This window comes from Penicillium odoratum (assembly GCF_028828045.1).
Source record: "Penicillium odoratum strain IBT 22623 chromosome Unknown utg000008l_segment0_segment0, whole genome shotgun sequence".
Classification (NCBI taxonomy): Eukaryota; Fungi; Ascomycota; class Eurotiomycetes; order Eurotiales; family Aspergillaceae; genus Penicillium; species Penicillium odoratum.
Genome location: NW_026643150.1, coordinates 173004 through 193013, shown reverse-complemented (window position 1 = coordinate 193013; position 20010 = coordinate 173004). Strand labels below are relative to the sequence as shown.

The 20010-nt window shown below is 47.5% G+C and overlaps 5 protein-coding genes across 5 annotated transcripts; 2 read left to right on the top strand and 3 right to left on the bottom strand.

Moving 5' to 3' along the window:
- Positions 1 to 202: 202 nt before the first annotated feature.
- N7520_010298 (Zn(II)2Cys6 transcription factor domain-containing protein) lies at positions 203 to 1541 on the top strand (the record flags this gene model as incomplete). The annotated part of the gene is made up of 3 exons (XM_057144231.1): positions 203 to 703; positions 846 to 1292; positions 1392 to 1541. Coding segments are annotated over 3 exons (1098 nt in total), but the record flags the coding sequence as incomplete, so codon positions are not given.
- Positions 1542 to 3183: 1642 nt separating this feature from the next.
- N7520_010297 (uncharacterized protein) lies at positions 3184 to 7308 on the bottom strand (the record flags this gene model as incomplete). The annotated part of the gene is made up of 7 exons (XM_057144230.1): positions 3184 to 5650; positions 5708 to 5867; positions 5920 to 6148; positions 6205 to 6495; positions 6551 to 6610; positions 6670 to 6895; positions 6956 to 7308. The coding sequence occupies 7 exons, from the start codon at positions 7306 to 7308 to the stop codon at positions 3184 to 3186; spliced, it is 3786 nt and encodes a 1261-aa protein (XP_056989984.1).
- Positions 7309 to 8112: 804 nt separating this feature from the next.
- Positions 8113 to 9093, bottom strand: N7520_010296 (uncharacterized protein; the record flags this gene model as incomplete). Its single annotated transcript, XM_057144229.1, has 1 exon — positions 8113 to 9093. The coding sequence occupies one exon, from the start codon at positions 9091 to 9093 to the stop codon at positions 8113 to 8115; it is 981 nt and encodes a 326-aa protein (XP_056989983.1).
- Positions 9094 to 9554: 461 nt separating this feature from the next.
- N7520_010295 (uncharacterized protein) lies at positions 9555 to 11171 on the bottom strand (the record flags this gene model as incomplete). Its single annotated transcript, XM_057144228.1, has 1 exon — positions 9555 to 11171. One exon carries the CDS (start codon positions 11169 to 11171, stop codon positions 9555 to 9557), a length of 1617 nt encoding a protein of 538 aa, XP_056989982.1.
- Positions 11172 to 15566: 4395 nt separating this feature from the next.
- On the top strand, positions 15567 to 18846 carry N7520_010294 (ankyrin repeat domain-containing protein; the record flags this gene model as incomplete). The annotated part of the gene is made up of 9 exons (XM_057144227.1): positions 15567 to 15931; positions 15992 to 16351; positions 16396 to 16675; positions 16731 to 16959; positions 17016 to 17163; positions 17222 to 17265; positions 17530 to 17726; positions 17785 to 17870; positions 17922 to 18846. 9 exons carry the CDS (start codon positions 15567 to 15569, stop codon positions 18844 to 18846), a joined length of 2634 nt encoding a protein of 877 aa, XP_056989981.1.
- Between the last annotated feature and the right edge of the window lie 1164 nt (positions 18847 to 20010).

Genomic DNA, 20010 nt, shown 5'->3' with positions numbered 1-20010 from the left:
CCCTTAACTGCCATCACTAGGTTGTCCCGTAGTGTTTGTTTAGCTCAGGTATGTCATCTGACCTGCACCTTTCCTTAATATTGGCAACCAATCAGCTCAAATCGGTTAATTGACGTAAGTTAAGTAGTGTAGTAGGGAGACCAGTTATGTATGTGGACTAATCGCTAACAGCGGAGTACCTGATAGTCAGGTATTCTACAGTTCGACATTTGTAAATGATCAGGTGATCAAATGGGAAGGTAGCCCATTCTCTTCCTCCGAATCTTCAATTTGCTTCACCGGTCAAATTACTGTGTTTCTTGACCCGTCGATACCAAATATTCATAACGTGAATGATATGTCATCCCCGATTTCTTCCGCCGACACACGGTCCTCCCATATTCATCCTGAGGCCCGCCGAAGGAAATTACGCAAAGGCACATTTAGCTGCTGGGAATGCAAGCGGCGGAAGATAAGATGTATTCTTGATCCAAACAGGGACTCCCGGATCTGCAATGGTTGCCGCAATAGAGGTACACGGTATATTAGCCAGGCGTTTCCGGGCCCGGAGGATGTTGCTCCGCATGGCTTAGCACGGAACAGCTGTGGCAGTACCGTTGGCGATCGCTACTCGCCCCTATCTAGAGACGACTATAGCATTCCTACACCAGCATCCTTATCCACAGAACCCACCCACGCTTTTGCTTTTTATCAGGCCTCTAACGTGTGTACTCCCTTCATCATAGATTTTTGATTTCATCATCTTAAACCTAAAATAACTAATTGATAATCAGGGCAAAAATCAAAGTCGAGGTAACTATGAATAATTGTCTCGCTTCTTATATTCATCCCTACCCTCGCGAGAGGAAACAGCGACCATATATACTGCCAGTCGTCATCCCGCCCTCCTTTCTCATGAGATTATGATCATGCCATATATGGCTCTTGAAAAGGATGGCATTAGAAGAACTACAGCCTTATTAGAGATTCCTTATATGGATGCGCATCCGGTGCTCATCGCGAAATATATGCTCCTCCTCGCTAGCCTACTCCAGTTATTACATATAGAGCAAAATGATCATACCAGTCAAGTCGAAAGGCACTCGGGGCCTCCTCATGCTATTATGGTTAAAGGTCTCTCAGAACCTCCACGTGTTATCATGGAACGGCTAGTAAATCTGACAGTTAAACTGGTCACTACTAATGACGAGCTTCTCGGCAGTCTGGAAGGGCTAGAGTATATCATGATTGAGACTCTATACCAATCGAATATTGGGAACCTGCGACGCGCTTGCATATCATGTCGTAGAGCTGTGAATATTGCATAGCTTATGCGTTTAAATAGACCAGAAAGTCAAGGCCACTACAGGGTCTCAAATCCTAAGACACGATACTACACCGATCATATATAGTTCCGCATAGTGTTTATGGATCGATATCTTAGTCTTATGCTGGGTACGTCAGAAGGATGTCTTAATCGCAACATTGCCTCTGACGCAATGCTGGCAGGCGCTACCCCTATAGGACGCCTTAAAAGAATTCATTACGAAATTGCGTCTTAGATGCTGGAGCGTATTAACTTCGGTGCAGGCTCTGGTGATACCAGCCTAACGCGCGATCTCGATCTACTGTTACAGAAGGCAGCCCGAATGCTACCCAATCAGTGGTGGTTAGTTCCAGAATTAGACACGACGAAATCGCCCGACTCTCAAGATCTATCCTGGAACACACGTCGAATTTTCTTTCAAGTCATTCACTATAACCTTCTCAATCAACTTTACTTGCCCTATATACTCTGGTCGACGGGTGATAGATGTCAATTTGCTCAGATAAGCTGTGTCAAGGCATCGCCAAGAAAAATACTTCAGCGATTCATGGCATTACGTGCATTGAACAAGGTTACTTGCAGTTATCTTACTATCGACTTTCTCGCTCTTATAGCTGCTGTGACATTATTATTAGCTCACTTGGACAACCGGCACTTAGACCAGAACCTTGTCGCTCACTCATATCACACCGACAGGGCGCTCATTGAACAAGTCCAAAACAATATGAAAGAAGTCAACCGCCTGAACTCAGATGCATTGAGCGCAAAAAGTGCTGAGTTACTTAGCCGACTATTGGCAATTGATCTAGAGCCAACAGATTCAGGCCACATCAGGAGAGTGAGCATGCTCAAAGACATGTCTTCCATAGATCCATCAGATCCCGATGACGGATCGGTGATACATATACAAGTCCCTTACTTTGGTACTATCAAAATAACCCGCGATTATATATATAAAGAAAGAGGAAATCACCAATGGCGACAGCAACATCAAATAATCTGCTAGCTGGGTCACAATGTTTGAACGGAATTCGCGGCTCCAGCCCTGCAAGCCTTCATTCCGAGATGCATATTCCTTCCTCTGAGGTAGAGGGATCCCACGGCACCACCAATGTTGAGTCCGCTATACCACAAGGTAATACTGACTATGGCTCTCTTGATCAAGCAGGAGCTATTCCGATGCTAGATATAAATTATGCGCCGCAGGTAGAGGATGGATATCCCAATTGCAACTTGCAGAATGCCGAATGCCCTGAACTAGCAGTCGGGGTGGAGGATTGGGCATTGCAGGGTGTTGACATAGCGTTATTCGATTGTTTGATGCGGCGTACAGGTAATGGGGTTGGCCATGTAGAATATATGCTGTATGGCCAATTTGACGATAACAGGGGGTTATAGACGTTCTTCACCTTATCTATAAATGAAAACCAGGATAAATTGTAACATGAATGTCCTCTGCGCGCGGATTTACTTTAAAGTAGATTGATCAAATATCAACTAAATTTTTTATATTATAGTAACATATATTAATAATACTCTAGTATTTTGAGAGGTCATCAAATTATGAGATGTAAAGTGCTGTAGGGAAAATCACGAAGTGTAAATATTATGTCTGCATGTAAGATGCCTTTTCACCAAATGCTAAAGATACGAGTCTGAGGTTGTGTGGCCTCTTGATGTTTCCCGTTTTGATCCAGGAAATCTAAACCATATCCAGACCAGTCACCTATTCGGTATGTTCACCTTCAAACACCTTTGACATATATCCTTTTGTTGCCCGTCGATTAATCGTTCCCACCTCCTCATATTTCCCTGGCTATCAGGCACATAGCCAAGATCACTGACACTGGTAGGCGTACAGAATGAGGATGTTCGTGTCAAAGCATTTTTTCACATCTTTCTAGTGCCCTTTGATGTATCGCTTCGGCCTCTTCATATCTCCCTTGGCAGGAGAGCACAGTGCCAAGGTTGCCGATACTGGTGATTGTGTGAGGATGCCCACGTCCAAGCACCTTCTCTTGTGCTTTCAACGCCCGTCGATGCATCGCTTCCGCCTCTTCATATTTCCCTTGGTAGAAGAGCACTAAGCCAAGTTCATTGACACTGATTAGGGTATTAGGATGCTCAAATCCAAGCACCTTTTCATTTCCTTCCAGGTCTCGCCGTTGCATCGCTTCCGCCTCTTCATATTTCCCTTGGCTGGAGAGCACATTTCCAAGGTTACTGACACTAGTGAGTGTGTCAGGATGCTCACGTCCAAGCACCTTCTCTCGTGCTTCCAACGCCTGTCGATGCAACGCCTCCGCATCTTCATATTTCCCTTGGTTGGAAAGCACTAAGCCAAGGCGACTAACACTGGTCAATTTGTGAGGATGCTCAGCTCCAAGCACATTGTTTTGTGCTTCCAACACCCGTCGATACATCGCTTCCGCCTCTTGATATTTACCTTGGTCAGAGAGCATATTGCCAAGGTTACTTGCACTAGTGAGCGTGTCAGGATGCTCGCGTCCAAGCACCTTCTCTCGTGTTTCCAACGCCCGTCGATGCATCGCCTCCGCCTCTTTATATTTCCCTTGGTAGGAGAGCACCAAGCCGAGGCGATTAACACTGATGAGCGTGTGAGGATGCTCGGCTCCAAGCACTTTGTTTTGTGCTTCCAACGCCTGTCGATACATCGCTTTCGCCGCTTCATATCTCCCTTGACTGGAGAGCACAGTGCCAAGGTTGCCGATACTGGTGATTGTGTGAGGATGCCTACGTCCAAGCACCTTCTCTTGTGCTTTTAACGCCCGTCGATGCATCGCCTCCGCCTCTTTATATTTCCCCTGGTTGGAGAGTACCAAGCCAAGACGACTAACACTTGTTAGCGTATGAGGGTGCTCCCGCCCAAGCATCTTGCTTTGTGCTTCTAGGGCCCGTCGATACATCGCTTTCGCCGCTTCAAATTTCCCTTGACTGGAGAGCACATTGCCGAGGTTTCCAAAATTAATTAGCGTATCAGGATGCTCACATCCAAGCACCTTCTCACTCCCTTCCACGCATCGTCGATGCATCGCTTCTGCATCTCCATATTTTCCTTGATTAGAAAGCACTAAGCCAAGGCGACTAACAGTAGTGAGCGTGTCAGGATGCTCGCGCCCAAGCACCTTCTCTTGTGCTTCCAATGCCCGTCGATACATTACTTCCGCCTCTTCATATGCTCCTTGAAGCAATAAATACCATCCACAATTGAAAGAAATAGTCGCCACATGTAGTCGATCTTCTTTATTCGCACTAGATATCGACTTCATCACCTCCTTCGCATGCGGAAGCAGCCTTTGACATTCAGTCCAGCTCTCGTACTGTCCATCGGGAAACATCTTTGCCACGATGGCTCGCGACTTCTCCTGCCACCGTGCTAGCTCAAGGTGGATCTCCAGCCATGTCCGGACCGATAGCTGTACTAGTCGGTGCATATCAAATGACGCTGTTTTACTTTCAAACCGAACAAGAGAATAACTAATCAATGGTGCCAATGCATCCTCAAACTGGAGGTCATCGCAATCTGCACGGACGAGGCTTTCTAAAATCCCCTGCCGATCATACATGCTCATGAACGCCAGCAGTTCCGTCGCCGCCGGCCGGTCATGGCGGATTTGCTCGAAGGATAGCTGCCATGTCGTGATGACCGCATACCGAATACTGGGATCCCGCCGGAGGTCTTTGGCGTCCTCATGCTGCAGAAGATGTTTCTGGTTCGACTCGCTCTCACGGAACAACTGAAGATAGCGGGACACCGTGACTCGCGAAGATCTATTCGCAATATACGACCCTGCTTGAGTGATTGCCAGCGGAATGTATTCCAGCACCTGGACCAGTGCCTTCTCGTCCCCTCCACATTCTCCAGAGTGGGCGGCCGGAATCCTTGCCCGTAGAAGGGCAAGGGACTCTGCCTCACTCATTGGCTGAACTGCGATCACATGCCTCTCATTCCCCACCAGATTCCGCGCCGCACGACCATTTCGCGACGTAATCAGGATTGATCCATGAGCGGCCTGGGGCAGGAAGCTTGCCAGTGGCCCTTGTTCATTGAGTTCGTTGTTACTGAAAAAAAAACCATCGTCGTCCGCATTATCTAGCACCATCAGCCAGCGCCCATTGCGTGCATCACACAGCCACTGATACACGAGCTGAAAGATATTACTCATCTTTAGATCGTCCCGTCTCGGGATCTCCGCGACTGCGGCAATCTGCTGGTAGCCCTGTTCGAACCGCGCCGCATTGCTAGCGTGGATCCAAAAAACCCAAGTGTCCGTTTTTGATGCTTCTACGAGATAGGAATACTCGATGGCTATTTGGGTTTTTCTGAATGACAGTTCTATCAGTTATTATTCAAATGACTTCCTTCTAGGGACGGCTCACCCAACTCCGGCCAATCCCACTAATGCCACCCGCTCATGACGCTGGCCGATCGCCCCATGTCTTTCCTTGACCGCACTGATCACAGCTTCACGGCCCACAAAAATCGAGTCCTTCTGGAAAGGCACCGTGGAGCACGGCTGAGGCTTCAGACGCGTCCGCGCTGAACACAGTTTCTATTAGCTCGCAGAAAGACCCTGGAGAAAGTCACCCACTGAACCGAGCCGCCACCACCGATGGTGCGTCTATTGAGAACTGTCGCAGTTTATCGAGCGCCGTTCGATACCCGGCCGCGTTGCGCGTGTCGAATTTGATGATCATTGAGTGATCTACATGCAGCGGCACTTTCTCCTCTATATGGTCGGGAAGCTGGAGAAGAGCCGAATCTGCATCAAGTGTCGTCATAAAATCCCCGGTCCGTTTCCATTGTCTGCTTTCCGAGTCCTATTGCGATCATCAGTACACGCCATGCCCTGTTTCAGACGAGCACCAACACAGACCAATACTAACTGCCGCGTCTGCTTTGTTTCATACAAGCTGATCACCTTACGGTCCCGGATTAGATTTTTAAAGTCGGCCAGTTGGTGGATCAGGACATCCGAGTTGCTAGAAATCTGTCGCAGTAGTTGCTCTCGCGGATGTTTCCTGTCCCCCGCTAGCATCTGCTGGATATCGTCCATCACTAATCCTTTGTGGGGGATGGCGAAGAGGATCATGCCGTACGTGGCTCGATGCAGCGACTTGATCGCCGGGTGGTCTTCCTCCATCGTCTGGATGGCCCTTACCAGACACTATAAGTGATGTCAGTTTATCATACCAATACCTCAAATCGGATGGTGGTCCCACGTGAGCCAAGATAATGCCTCCAAAGCTATGCGCGATGAAGATCAGAGGTCTCTGCTGGAGCTAGTCGAAGATTTCAGCCAAAACTTGCTATCGATAGACAATAAGATACTGTCTCCTACCTCCTTTGTGTTCCGGATTTTCTTGATTTCCTCCATCAGCTCCCGCCCATAGTCGAGGATCGTATCGACGCCGTGGCTCGACAGCTTGGAGTTGTACCCATAGATCATCGTACGGCACTGCGGGAGATCTTTTGACAGGAAGTCACGAAGCCACATTCGAGCGAGGTTGCCTCTGCCCTGCCATGATCCGTAAGCATGTCCATCCAGTCCGGCAATGGCAATGATGCTATGTCCCATTACTAGTTAGAATTAATCTCCTAGGTATAGATATCTGCACAGTCCTCACTCTGCAGCCACTGGCTCATTGTCGTCTGGCGCGTAGAGCTGGGTGAATCCAAAGAAGTGGCAGTCAATGTTGATGTCATCCTCTTCCATCTCGACCTGCCAGTCTCCAAGCGGGTTGAGTCTTAGCTCATAAAGAAACTGAGGCACCCCGCCACGAAACTGCACCAGCGCCACCCTCTGTGTGTCACTTTCATAGCATAAAGGGACTATTGTGATCTCAGTCTTCATTTGCGATCTCTCGTCGTCGATGAAGTTGTCGTTGAGTGCCTCTTGTAATGCGGTCTTGAGATTCTCATCGGGCTGTTCCCTGGACAGGCCTGTCACCCGGAAGACGTGCGACTTTTGACTAGCCATCATCATCTGTCTTCGTTGGAGTGGTACATCAGACGAGAGTGGACTTTGCGTCCTTTATTGATGGATTGTCTGGTCACCTCAGCCTTCCGGCGAGGCTGAATCCACTGACAGGTGCGGGGTAGTAGGCACCTGACTTACAATGATTGCTATATCACTTATCTAGGGAGAAAGTCGTTCGCAGCCATATACTAATCAGTCTAGAATCTAAAGGCTAATTTTCTTTAAAAGCAGATTATAAAACTCCCATGAAGTTCTACCCCGATCCACGTAATAAAGTTACTTGTCATCAAAGTTGTAGGTCGCGGGATCACATGATTCCGGCGGTGGAGAAGCTCCTCGTACGGGGACTGGGTGGCTCGTTTGTCACGAGCAGGCTCCTCCAGCTCAAGTAACTTCGATGGGCTCGTAAGAGCAACTCTGCTTGATTATTATCGATTTTATAATAGACCAGAGGCTGCTAGCCAATGATAGATTTGACCCAGCGAGCCCTGTTAAGCCCTTTCATCGATAGAGCCAATCTGAGCGCCATTTAAAACCTCAAGTGGGTCTCCTTGGATGGGTTTCTTGTTTGCTATCGGCACGGTACAGTTCTACTCTATAGAGCAAACAAAGAGAGCGTCGGGCTGGGGTGGGGAAGAAAAAAAGCCCCTCTTAGCAGTTGCCACTTATCACTGAGATCCTCACTTATTCTCTTAAATTTTTATTTCCACTCCCAGCCCAGAATCCGAAATAAACATACACGGCTTATCAAGTGTCTCGTGTCGAGTGCCAATAACATCTCTTGAAATATGTGCAACTTCCTCGTTACACACGGCCCTCTAGTCTGGGCTGTGGATTCTTTTTCCACCGTAGCCGATGGGCTATCGCAAACTTCCACTCTTTGATCACTTTGAAAAAGAAAAGAGATACCATCATCAGCATAAGGACACCGGTCATAAATCCGATCAAAGTGCTGAGCCAGTAGCAAGCTGCAAATAACAAAGCGCTCGAATACCTCTCATCAGAAGTGGAGGCTGCGAGGCTGACCTGCATACAATTCAGGGCGATCGAGAAAAATGCGAATGCAGAAATCAAGGGGCCTTGGATTCGAGCGAAGTACGCCCGGTACTGATATTTCTCCCGTTGATAATAGCTTTTCCTAAGGAGAACGGGCGCGTAATAGTTTAGTCGGGTCAGTCGGATCTCTCCGTAATGATATCGTCCCGAAACTTCGTTTTCCGTGATATCATTGAAACGGGCAGTGAACTGGCACCAGCGAGGCCAAGTCACTTCTTTGTGCACCAGACCGAGAGTCGGATCTTGTGCAATTTGTAGATCTGATTCATGCTGGATCAGATAGAAATACGTTCGCAGATACCCGAGCGCGGCCTTTCTGAGCTTCGCGGCCGCACCATACTCGGACGGATCGCTCATGAACGTATTCCAGAATGCGTAGGATGTTATGTACTTAGGAAGGGGTTTAAGAAATATCCGGTCGTCAATCCAGACAAGATGTAGCCGAGGATCCTCGCTAACGATAATCTGTCGGCCCTTCACTCGCTGTCGATGCAACGGCGAGATGTTGCTGCTATCCAGCTTCGACATCCACCAGAGTTTGCCTGATATTGATTCGAGGTCCTCTGACCAGACTTCCTGGCGAATGAAAGCAATCAAGCCCTTATGATCGTTGGTTTTGATCCGGGGATGACCTGGCAAATGATCAAGCGATGCATCGAGATCACCATTGAGCTGATCATCTTTGTGGAAGGGACACGGCAATGTAGGAGTTTTTGCGTGTGTTGACATTTCTGAAGTGCCAGATTCGGAATATAACAAGGCTTACGATGATATCGACTGCTAAGAAACAAATCAAACACTTTGTTTTCTCGATAAAAGTTGTCCATAAAGAACTTAAGTTAGTGGGGTTTACGTTCAGCCTTGTGAGAGTCTTCGGAAGCTCAGCCCCGCAAACCAGAATGCTGCCTGACTCGACCACCCGACCATACAAGGCATATCCACAAACTGCCTTCCCAAGTAAACAACGAGAATTTGGTAGAAAAATCTGATAATTGGCTTCAGTAATGACAAAACTACGTGTCGGCAGCTCACGTACCCAGGTAGCTATAAATTGAGTATCACTAGCAGATAATGATATGCGGGTTGGGTGAAATATATATCAAATTCAACCGCCAGCCAAATGCATTGATATGTTATTCGCGCCCGAAGAATTGATAGAAATACAAGAAACTTTAATATGACGATCGGATCTATAGTTCTAAAACTAAACAATAGTCACTCATGTTCCATGCTTCAATGTCCTGCTCCGCCTTGCGCTTCTCCTCCGATTTCGAAAGCCGCCTGCCCCCAGCTTTCGACCTCTTTTCCCGCGTTGCTTGTTCCGTCATGTCGCGTTTCTTCTGCGCCTCAACGATATCCTCGTAGCTCATCACTTTTGCATGTCCTACGACCGTCAGGCCGCTGGACAGCCGACAGGTCTTCTCATTGTTCTGCTCAAATAGGATCCGGTTCTCCTCCAGCAACAAGGCGCGCTCCGCAAAGACCTTTTCGGCCGCGCGGCTTAGTGTCTGCAGACGACGTTTGCACACACCGTCTAGATTCTGGGTGTCTTGCTCTACTTCGCTGCGAAGCAACGCGAAATGATCCGAGGTGTTTGGAGTATGACAGAGATTAGAGGTTACGGTCGGATGGTCCATAGGGATCGTGGTCTGGATCTCGGGCCGGGACGCCTGACACTCTCGGAGGACGCGAGACGGATCGAGAGGAAAGAGGCCGCTTCGCGACCAGGCCGATCGTATATTGCGGGGTGTAAATGCCTCTTTCCGAGCGCGATCATAAAGATAGGTGAAGTGGGGTTTGCCGATGGTGCTCACCCCAGCTCGACATGCCTGCTCAACCTGTGCCCGGTATGCCGTTTTCAGAGGACTAAAGACACCCACATCGCACGGCTGCAGTTTGTGAGACGTATGGGAAGGGAGGCGACACAGGATAATGCGGTTAGCAAAGCAGAATTTCATGACTTCCAGAGACTCATGGGTGCCGAAACCATCGCAGATCAAGAGTCGTGGCCGATCGCCCGCTCGGTCTCGAGTCTGCGGGTCAAACACATGTTCCACCCAGTACAGACTGATTTCTGTGTTCGTATAGCCCGTTTTAGAGCAGGCAAAATGCCATCCGGGGGTAGGGTGAGTGGTCCACGAACTGCGATGGGTGGCCGCTGGCCAGATAATGAGCGGGTGCAGGAACCGACCATCGGCGGAGATGCATTCGATCGCCGTGACCAGCGTCCGCTTCACCGTGGTCCCTCGATGCTTTCTCAAATCGTCTTTGTTAACGAGTACCTTGAGGGAGTTGAGAACACTGAGAAGAACTCCCGTCTCGTCCATATTATACACATTCTCCGGGAGAATAGCCGGCTCAGCTAGCTCTCGGCCAATGATGGCAAACCAGTGTCGGACTTTGTCTTCGATCTGCCGGCCATCTCGCTTCCAATCAATTGCTCGCAGCCGTCGCGCTTTCAACCGCGGGTGTCGTTGGTAAAACCCCTGCGGCCAATTCTTTCCAGGCAGTCGGAGCTCGAGGCCGGGGTCTGTGATCTGGAAATTCGAGGATCGTTGGCGCACGATGATCAGGGCGAGCGATCGTAGAAACTTGACTGGAAGCGGATAGCCGTTGTCTGCCAACCGCAACACGTATTCGACTAGCGCTTGCTCCTCTTGCGGGGTGAGATACTGCTGATTGGCGGCTTTATCAACGATCGAAGGCTTGTTATTAGCCCGGCGCCACAGGGTGGACGCGGGGATCCCGGTCGATCTCGACCGACCGGCGAATGATGTCTGCGTATGACGTTGATGAGCTGGAGACATTAAGGCTAGCTTTAGGACAGTATCCTGTAAAGCATATGATTCTTAGAAAGAACCTATTCAGACTATGAAAAAGGTTAGGACTATGAATGCTGCGATTTACTTGGATATCACAAAGTAATCGGATGACAGAATACTTTACGCTCGATTGGTACATAAATTCTCCTCGACTGGCCTTATGTGAGGTCCTTTTTAACATAGCTTTCTCTGGTTATAAAATTGGCGAACCCCCCAAAATATTGAGGAGATCAAACAACATTCAATTCGTGGCTTCACCAGGTGTTTCATAACCCGGTGAGAAAGTTTTTCTTATCTGCAGATTGCTGAATTTACCCAATTCGTGGATTCTCGATAATTGTTGATGAATTTGTGAGACTCAAAAAATCGCTGCGTGTTTAATCAATAATCCTGAAAATCTGTCGATAATAATGATGCGCAGAAACTGTGCTGTAGGCCATCAAAGAAGAGAGGATTTGATCACTGTTATTTGATCAACGTTGACGGCGTGTATAGTAATGAACGATGAAAACAGAAACATAAACGTCTCTTGACATCAACAGCCCTCCAACTAATTACAGCACGGACAAGGAAGATAGAGTATTTTGATTTACTCAGGTAGAGTATTATTCGACCGTTGAATCATAAGAAAGGATTTGAACATTGTGAGTTGAGCAAAAATAAACAAAACACGACTCTTGACCATAACCGCGCTAAGCCACAACACTGGCAAATCCACTTGCGTTCACCCAGGCAATTTTCAACAGGGGTGTTGCTCGAGATCTGAATTAAACGGTCGTTCTTGCTGCCTTGATGTGAGTCACCGGTCACGTGGAATTCAGGGTCTACAGGATCCCCAAGGAACACCCAAAGAACAGGAATTTTTTTGTTCGCCCTGATTGTGGTCTCACGTGAACCTTCTTCTTCTCATACAGTAAGGAGCTAAGTCTAAAGTGACTAGCTCTGAGCCAAACCAAGCCTGGTTAGCATCAAACCACGACACGTGATACCAGGCCAGATTGTGGGTAGACCTCGCCAAATGGGCGGGTTGGGTTTCGACCCTTGACCCAAAACCCGCCAAGAGATTAAAATACACGTAACATATACCTGATTACATCACTCTATATCTGGTATTAGGGATGTTGTAATTACGAAATTGGCCAACTCATTACGAAATCTTGAAATTTCATTTCATTTTCTCGTTTCAATTACATTTCAAGGGGCTGGCGTCTGCTGAGTCATCAGAAGCGGTAACCTATTATAGCCAATAAAGGCCTATACTTCATTTTTCTGCCATTGTCTTCATCAAGTATGCTGTAGCTCGTGGCAACAGGTGGAAGAATATATATCTTTGGCTTGTTTAGAATACTCTCAAGGTCTCACCCCTTCCTAGCACCCTCACCTTCGAAATGGCTCCTAATCATCCTTGCGGAAAGGTTTCCTACTCAGAGCTCGAGCTTCAGAGATGCTTCAAAATCATACAGGGTGATGAAAAGGTAAGAACTAATTCATAAACTTATCCTCTACTCCCCTAATTGCAGCTTCTTCAGGTGCCTCAAGCACAATGTCTTGGATGCTTGAAGACTCGCGCCAAAAATACTACACGCCAGAGTGAGCATGTTAATAAATGCACAAAAGCACAGGCTCTGATGGATCCCAAGACCGCCGCAGAGAAGAAACAGAAATTGCTAAGTTTCTCTACATCTCAGCCAGCCAGAAGCATTGATCAGCTAATCGCTCAGGTCTGTTTCACCGGGGCTAGACCATTCAACCTTTTCGAACAGCAAGAAATGCGAGAACTTATCCATGCGTTAAGCCCGACGTATCAAATTCCTTCCCGCCAACGAGTCGCCGATGACCTGCTGGATGAAGCATATAATGAACTACTAGAGAAGGTTATTAAAGAGTTACGGAGAACTGAGTTCTTAAATGTCACAGTGGATGAGACCACTAACATTAGATCTCAACGGGTGATAGTGATGACTATAACAACGCCGATAAAGTCATGGTTTGTCTACTTGAATGATATGGAAGACAAGACTCTTGATGCTCCTGCTATTAGTGGTTGGATCTTGAATAGTCTCAAATGTCTCCTACTACAACTGGATACAACGATTGACTGGAAAAGAATTAATTCTATCTCGACAGACACATGTTCTGTCATGAAATCGGTCTGGGAGAAGCTAGAGAACACACCAGAGCTCAAACACTGCTTTATGATTCCCTGTGACTCTCACGGCCTACAGTTAATCATGAAGGATATTGTTGATGCTAAGGGTTCGAAGGTTCCACGGGCTGCGGAGGTATTTAAGTCGGCCCTTGAAATAGTCGTCTTCTTCCACCACTCACCACTCGAGTACGCAAGGATGCAAGGAAAGCAGATTGAGAAGTGGGGATATAGGAAGGCTCTTATTGCGTCAGTCATTACAAGATGGGGAACGCAATATAATATGCTCTCCTCGCTCCACGACTGCCAAGAAGCTATCTGTGAGTGGACACTTATCACTCCTGCTACCTCGACTGCTAGGGGGAGGGAGATTATTCGGATAGCGAACTCGCATTCGTTCTGGTGGCAACTAAAGGAGTTGATTAAAATCCTTAAGCCTCTACATGTTGCCCAAAAAGAGTCCGAAGCTCGGAACTCGTCGATTATGGAGGTAACGCAGCGATGGCTAGATCTCCATGAAGATCTACGAACATTGGCTTCCCAAACATCTCTTAAGGACGATTTCTTGTCCTATTTGGATGGCATAGGCTGGCAAAGTCGAATACTACGTCAGCTTGAGCCTATCCACTGGGTAGCCTATCATCTTGATCCCGCTAGAGTCCCTGGGAAAGTTGACCAGAGCTCTCGTAATTATATCGAAGGTGTGCTACGGCCTCTACAGAACAACGACAAAAGCTCTTCCGCTTGGCATGAATTTCTGTCATTCAGGCAGAGAACGGGCGCTTTTTATAATGCCTCCTGCTGGAAGGCCCAGAGCCCGTCTCTCTTTTGGCTTGAGGCAGTACGTTATACTATCAACGATTAAAACGAAGGACTTACTTACGATATGCTTATACAGGAGGACTTTGCTCCGCTTCTTGCACCCTTTGCTCGTCGACTCTGCAATACTGTGGCAAATTCAGCGGCAGCGGAGAGAGCCTTTTCACAGATGAACCTTCAGCATACAAAAGTCCGAAATAGGCTCGAGCCCCACCGCGTTGAAAAACTGCTCTTCGTGCAGATCAATAAACGACAATTCCGGACAGAACGGCCTCCCGAAGTTGCGCAAGAATCACTCCTTCAAGAAGAGGATAACGAGATAGAGAGGGTTTTGCAGCGAAACCAAGTGCTAGACGATCTATCAGGGGGCTCATATCAACTACTAGAGCAACCACCGGAGCAACCACTAGGGCAACCGCCAGAGCAACCGCCAGAGCAACCGCCAGAGCAACCGCCAGAGCAACCGCCAGAGCAACCGCCAGAGCAACCGCCAGAGCAACCGCCAGAGCAACCACCAGAGCAACCACCAGAGCAACCAACAGAGCAATCACCAACGTCTGCCCTGGTTTTAGCATTGAATTCAGCTTTGACTTCAGCTTCAGAATCAACAAATCCTGCCCTCATTTCTGCGTTGAAGTCGAGGCTTAACTCCTTGTTGAAGCCAACTTCGGAGCCTCCCCTTAGTCCTTCAACGAAACCCACAACAAATTCAGATTCAGCTCATCTTATGCGGATGAGGTCGAAGCGTGTATCTGAATGGCCTCAAGGAGTTCCAGATGATTCCAAGCGGCCAACTCGGCGACGGCGGGGGATAGATGACACATGATGTCTATGTCACGTGCTTTACGTTCGACTGTTTTGATTGGAAGAATGGAAGATAATCATTACCACTTTGGGACTAGCTAGATTTCAAGATTTCAAGCCCCATTTCAAATTACATTTCAAGCAGCCAAATTTCAGGAATTTCGAAATTTTGAAATTTCATTTTGACATCCCTATCTGGTATTGGTTGTATTTCAACAGTAATACTGTAATATACAGGTAAATGGGTTCTTGGCGGGTTCGCGGGTATTCCTTCGGGTACCCAAAAAAGCAATATGGCGAGGTCTAATTGTGGGGAGGTTACTGTAGTCAACGTTTGTTGGAAAAATAGCCTTTGAATAAGTTAGTAGCAACAGACCGATTTAATGCATGATGTTCAATTATCTTCTCCATGAATAAACGAATGGTTTGAGGAGGGAGATGTATTTGGTATACAGTCGTATCGACGAAGTGATAGGAGAAATCATTGGAGGTGCATGGCCGATACCCCGCGCCTGGAGGTTGATTCAGCCTCATTAGCAAGGCTGAATTGGCAATCCATCAGCAACGACGTAGAGTTCGTTCTCAACTGATCTACCATTCTACCATTAAGCATGAGTTCGATGACTAGCCAGAGAAAGTCGCACGTCTTCCGGGTGACAGGCCTGTCGAGGGAGCTGCCTGATGAGAACCTCAAGACCGCTTTACAAGAGGCAATCAACAACAACCTCACCGACGACGAGAGATCGCATATCCAGGCTGAGATTACCATCGTGCCTTCATGCTATGAAAGCGATACGCAGAGGGTGGCACTGGTGCATTTTCGCGGTGGGGTGCCTCAGTTCCTTCATGAGCTGAGAAATGATCCGCTCGATGACTGGCAGGTCGAGATGGGAGACGATGACATCAACTTTGACGGCCACTTCTTTGGATTCACCCAGCTCTACGTGTCGGATGACGATCAGCCAGTGGCTGCAGAGTAAGGACTGTGCCGTTATCTCTATCCAGGAGTTCAGTACTGACCTATAACGCAACACAGTATCATTGCCATTGCCGGACTGGATGGACATGCATATGGATCCTGGCAAGGAACAGGAAATCTCGGTCGGATGTGGCTCCGCGACTTTCTGTCGAAGGATCTTCCGCAGTGCCGCACCATGATCTACGGGTACAACTCCAAGCTGTCGAGCCACGGAGTCGATACGATTCTCGACTACGGGCGGGAACTAATGGAGGAGATCAAGAAGATCCGAAACACGAAGGAGGTAGGAGACGCGTTTGACTTGTCTACGGACGGCAAGTTTGGGCTGACACTTCGACTAGCTCCAGCAGAGACCTCTGATATTCATCGCACACAGCTTTGGGGGCATTATCTTGGCTCATGTGGGACTCCCAACCGGTTTGAGGTGTTGTATGCTGACATCAACTCAAGTGTCTGGTCAGGGCCATCCAGACGATGGAGGAAGACCACCCGGCGATCACATCCCTACATCGAGCCACATACGGCATGATGCTTTTCGCGATCCCACATAAAGGATTGGTGATGGACGATATCCAACAGATGTTGGCCGGCGATGGGCGCCATCCGCGAGGACAGTTGCTGCAGCAGATCTCCAGTAAATCGGACCTACTGATCCATCAACTGGCCGACTTCAAAAATCTGATCCGGGACCGTAAGGTGGTCAGCTTCTATGAGACAGAGCAAACGAGGCGGTTGGTATTGGTGCGTGTTGGTCTCTGCCAAAATACGCCCCGGCCTATTCTAACAATTGCGATAGGACTCAGAAAGCGGACGATGGAAACGTACTGGTGAATTTATGACGACAGTTGGGGTGGATTCGGCCCTCCTCCAGCTCCCCGATCATATAGATAACAAGGTGCCGCTGCACGCCGATCACTCGATGTTAGTCAAATTTGACACTCCTTACGTGGCTGGTTATCGAACGGTGCGCGATAGACTGCTCCAGTTCTCAAAAGACGCGCCACCGGTCGTGGCGGCTCGATTTGGTGAGGGATTCAAGTTACTCTATTAGCATTTTCCGAGCTAACGGGAACTCTTTCAGCCCAAATTCATCCGACAGCCCAGCCACTTTCCACGGTGCCTTCCAAGAGAGACCGGATGTTTTTGCACCGTGAAGAGACAAGGGTAAATTATGAGGCGATCAGTCAGCGTCATGAGCGGTTGAAACTGGTGGGGTTAGCTGACGTTCGGTTAGCTGTTCCCTTGAGAAAGCCACATAGAAAAAGAGCTGCTCTAACTTCCCATTAGAAATAACCAGACAGCTATCAAACCTACAAATATCTCCTCGCCTAGTAAGTTTCGTCTGTCCGTCAACCAATTGGATGCATTGGACTACTACCAGGCAAGGTCCAATTGTGGAACAGGGTGCATTTGCAGGTGTCATTCTCCGCTACGCCTTCATCTTCCGCTCTTTTATGGTATTCTTGGAAATATAGGGATCACAATATCTCCTTCCTCCTCAGATAAGAGTATATGCACCGAGACCACTTGCTCGCGACGGCAAGTTTGTGTCTCAAGGGCAATGATCCAGCTCCCTGCACTGATCTTGAAAAAAGTCATATATCTCGCTGTTAGCGTCCATCCTTATGGTCGTCTCGACATGTCCCTCAAGACCCTGCGGATTGTGCCTGATAATGCAGAAATAATGCAATTTTCCAAAAAAGGGAGCCTAGCCGACGTGCAATCGCTTTTCACGAAAGGCTTAGCAGACCCAACGGATGTGAATTATAGCTGGGGAGTACCTGTGCTCAGTGTGAGTCATTCGTGAATCTACAGAATACAAATATTGAAAACTAAGCAAAGAAGTACAGTATGCCGTTCAAGGCTTACATTTGGACCTCTGCAGGTTTTTGATCAGAGAGGGTGCCCTTCCGAACGTGGAGAATAGATCAAATGTGTAAGTTGTCGCTCCGAAATGACTCAATGAATGGCCTGACAGAAGCTCCAGGTCAGCTCTTGATAGAGCATGGGATATTTTTCTATCGCAAAGCTGTGATTCTGAAACGGAGCAAAAACTTCGATCAATTTTCTCATTATGGTTTGACTCGGTCTGGTTTGAAGACCAGCAATTCACCAGTCTACATAAAATTGTGCTCGGCGCGGTAGATTATGACCTCGAAGATCAGTTGAAATTATCCACATCAAGTATCAACGAAAAAGATTCCAAAGGGTGCACTGCTCTTGCTTGGGCGGCTGCTCGAGGAGATATAAGTTCTGTGAAGACCCTGCTATCCTTTGGTGCAAATCCCGAAATTAGCTGTGATACAGGAAACAACCCTCTTTTGCGGAGTGTTCGCGCCAAGTCCCCGGAATGTGTCAGGCTTCTCCTGGAGTTTGGCGCCGACGTGCGACAAAAAAGCACACTAGGATTCACTGCTCTACACTATTCAGCCTACTATCGAGATGACGAAGCTTTAATACAGACACTTCTCGGATTTCGGGCTCAAATCGATGAAAAGGACAACTATGGTTGGACTCCTCTCTCATGCACTGCAGAGTATGATCAGCATAAGAGTGCCCGAGTTCTATTAAATTACGGAGCAGATCCAAATATCGCTGACAACATTGGATGGACCTCTATGTTGAGAGCTGTGAGCTCAAACAGTCATAATGTCCTGAAACTACTCATGGAGAAGGGTGCCGAGTACTGTTCTCTATCCTCCCGTCTAGAGACGATTCTTCATATTGCAGCGGCACGAGGTGATATCAAGACCATTGAACTACTCACAGTTGCGAAAATGAGGGGACTTAATGCCGATTTGAAAGATATCGGTGGTCGTACGGCGGCGGATATATTCTTTTCTAGGGATCAACGGGCACCAGATCTTGTTGCTGCTTTCACCAATCTTTTGAATTCTGTGAGGATTTTTTGAAGATGTTGACGAAAAAATGCATTCCAAAATGCAATGTGCTTGGTAATTAAGAGAAATGAAGGGACAGTCAATATAAGGACATATAGAGGTGTTGGAGATAAAAGCGCCGAAGAAGTGAGTGGTCTCGATATCGTTTAAATTTCTCGGATCAACACGGAAACGTCAATAGGTCACAAAACCTCAGATTCATATATATAGCATTTGGTGTAACGGCATCTAACATGCAGGCACAGTATTTATATTTCGTGGCTATTCTTGCAGCACTGTACATCTACATAGCTTCATGACCTCTCAAAGTACTCTTCCTAGAATTATATTTCCTTTGAGTAGGCCATCCCCTACTGCGGACAGGGTTGTGGGGCGGTTGTTCCGTTCAGCGGCGCTAGTATTTTTCATACACAAAATTACATGGTTGTTTCCTACTCGTGTATTCCTCTTATTAGTACTTTTGTTTTATGTACCTTTCCGCTGCCAAGAATTCCGCCAAAATCGGTATTCTCCCAAGTCACATTGTTATCATGATCTAAAAATCCAATAGATGTAACTAGACAGGTGAAATGATGCAGTGTTATATTTCTTATCCATCTCAACCGTTTTTGTGGATGATCTTGGTGTCATAGTAGTCAACAATGAATATCCTAGTAGTGTGTGTTGTCCCGTAATCCGCCATTTCAACAATGTATAATCTTACCTTGGAAAGAACTATCGAATAATACACCAAAAAAAACCGTTTCTACTGCCCTCAGGCAATATTCAACATGTGTATGGGGAGTGATGGTGTTCGAATGTGCAGGTACCTAGTAAGCGTTTCATCACGCAGGGCATTTCATGTCATAGGGATGAGGGTCCCCCATCCCGGTGATACGAAATGCCCTATGTGATGAAACGCCCACTAGGTACCTGCACTTTCGAGCTCAGTCACTCCCCATCCACATATTGAATATTGTCTGAGGCGAGCAGAAACAATAGTTACCTGAATCATTATTCGATAGCTGTTTTCAAACCACGATCACAAAGGTTTAGAGTGGCGGATTACAAGACGACACGCACTACTAGAAAATCCGCTGTTTGCTACTATGACGCTAAAATCATCCACATAAACGCCAGAGATGGATACGAAAGACAGATATTCATTATTTCGCCTACCCAGCCACCTCTATTGGG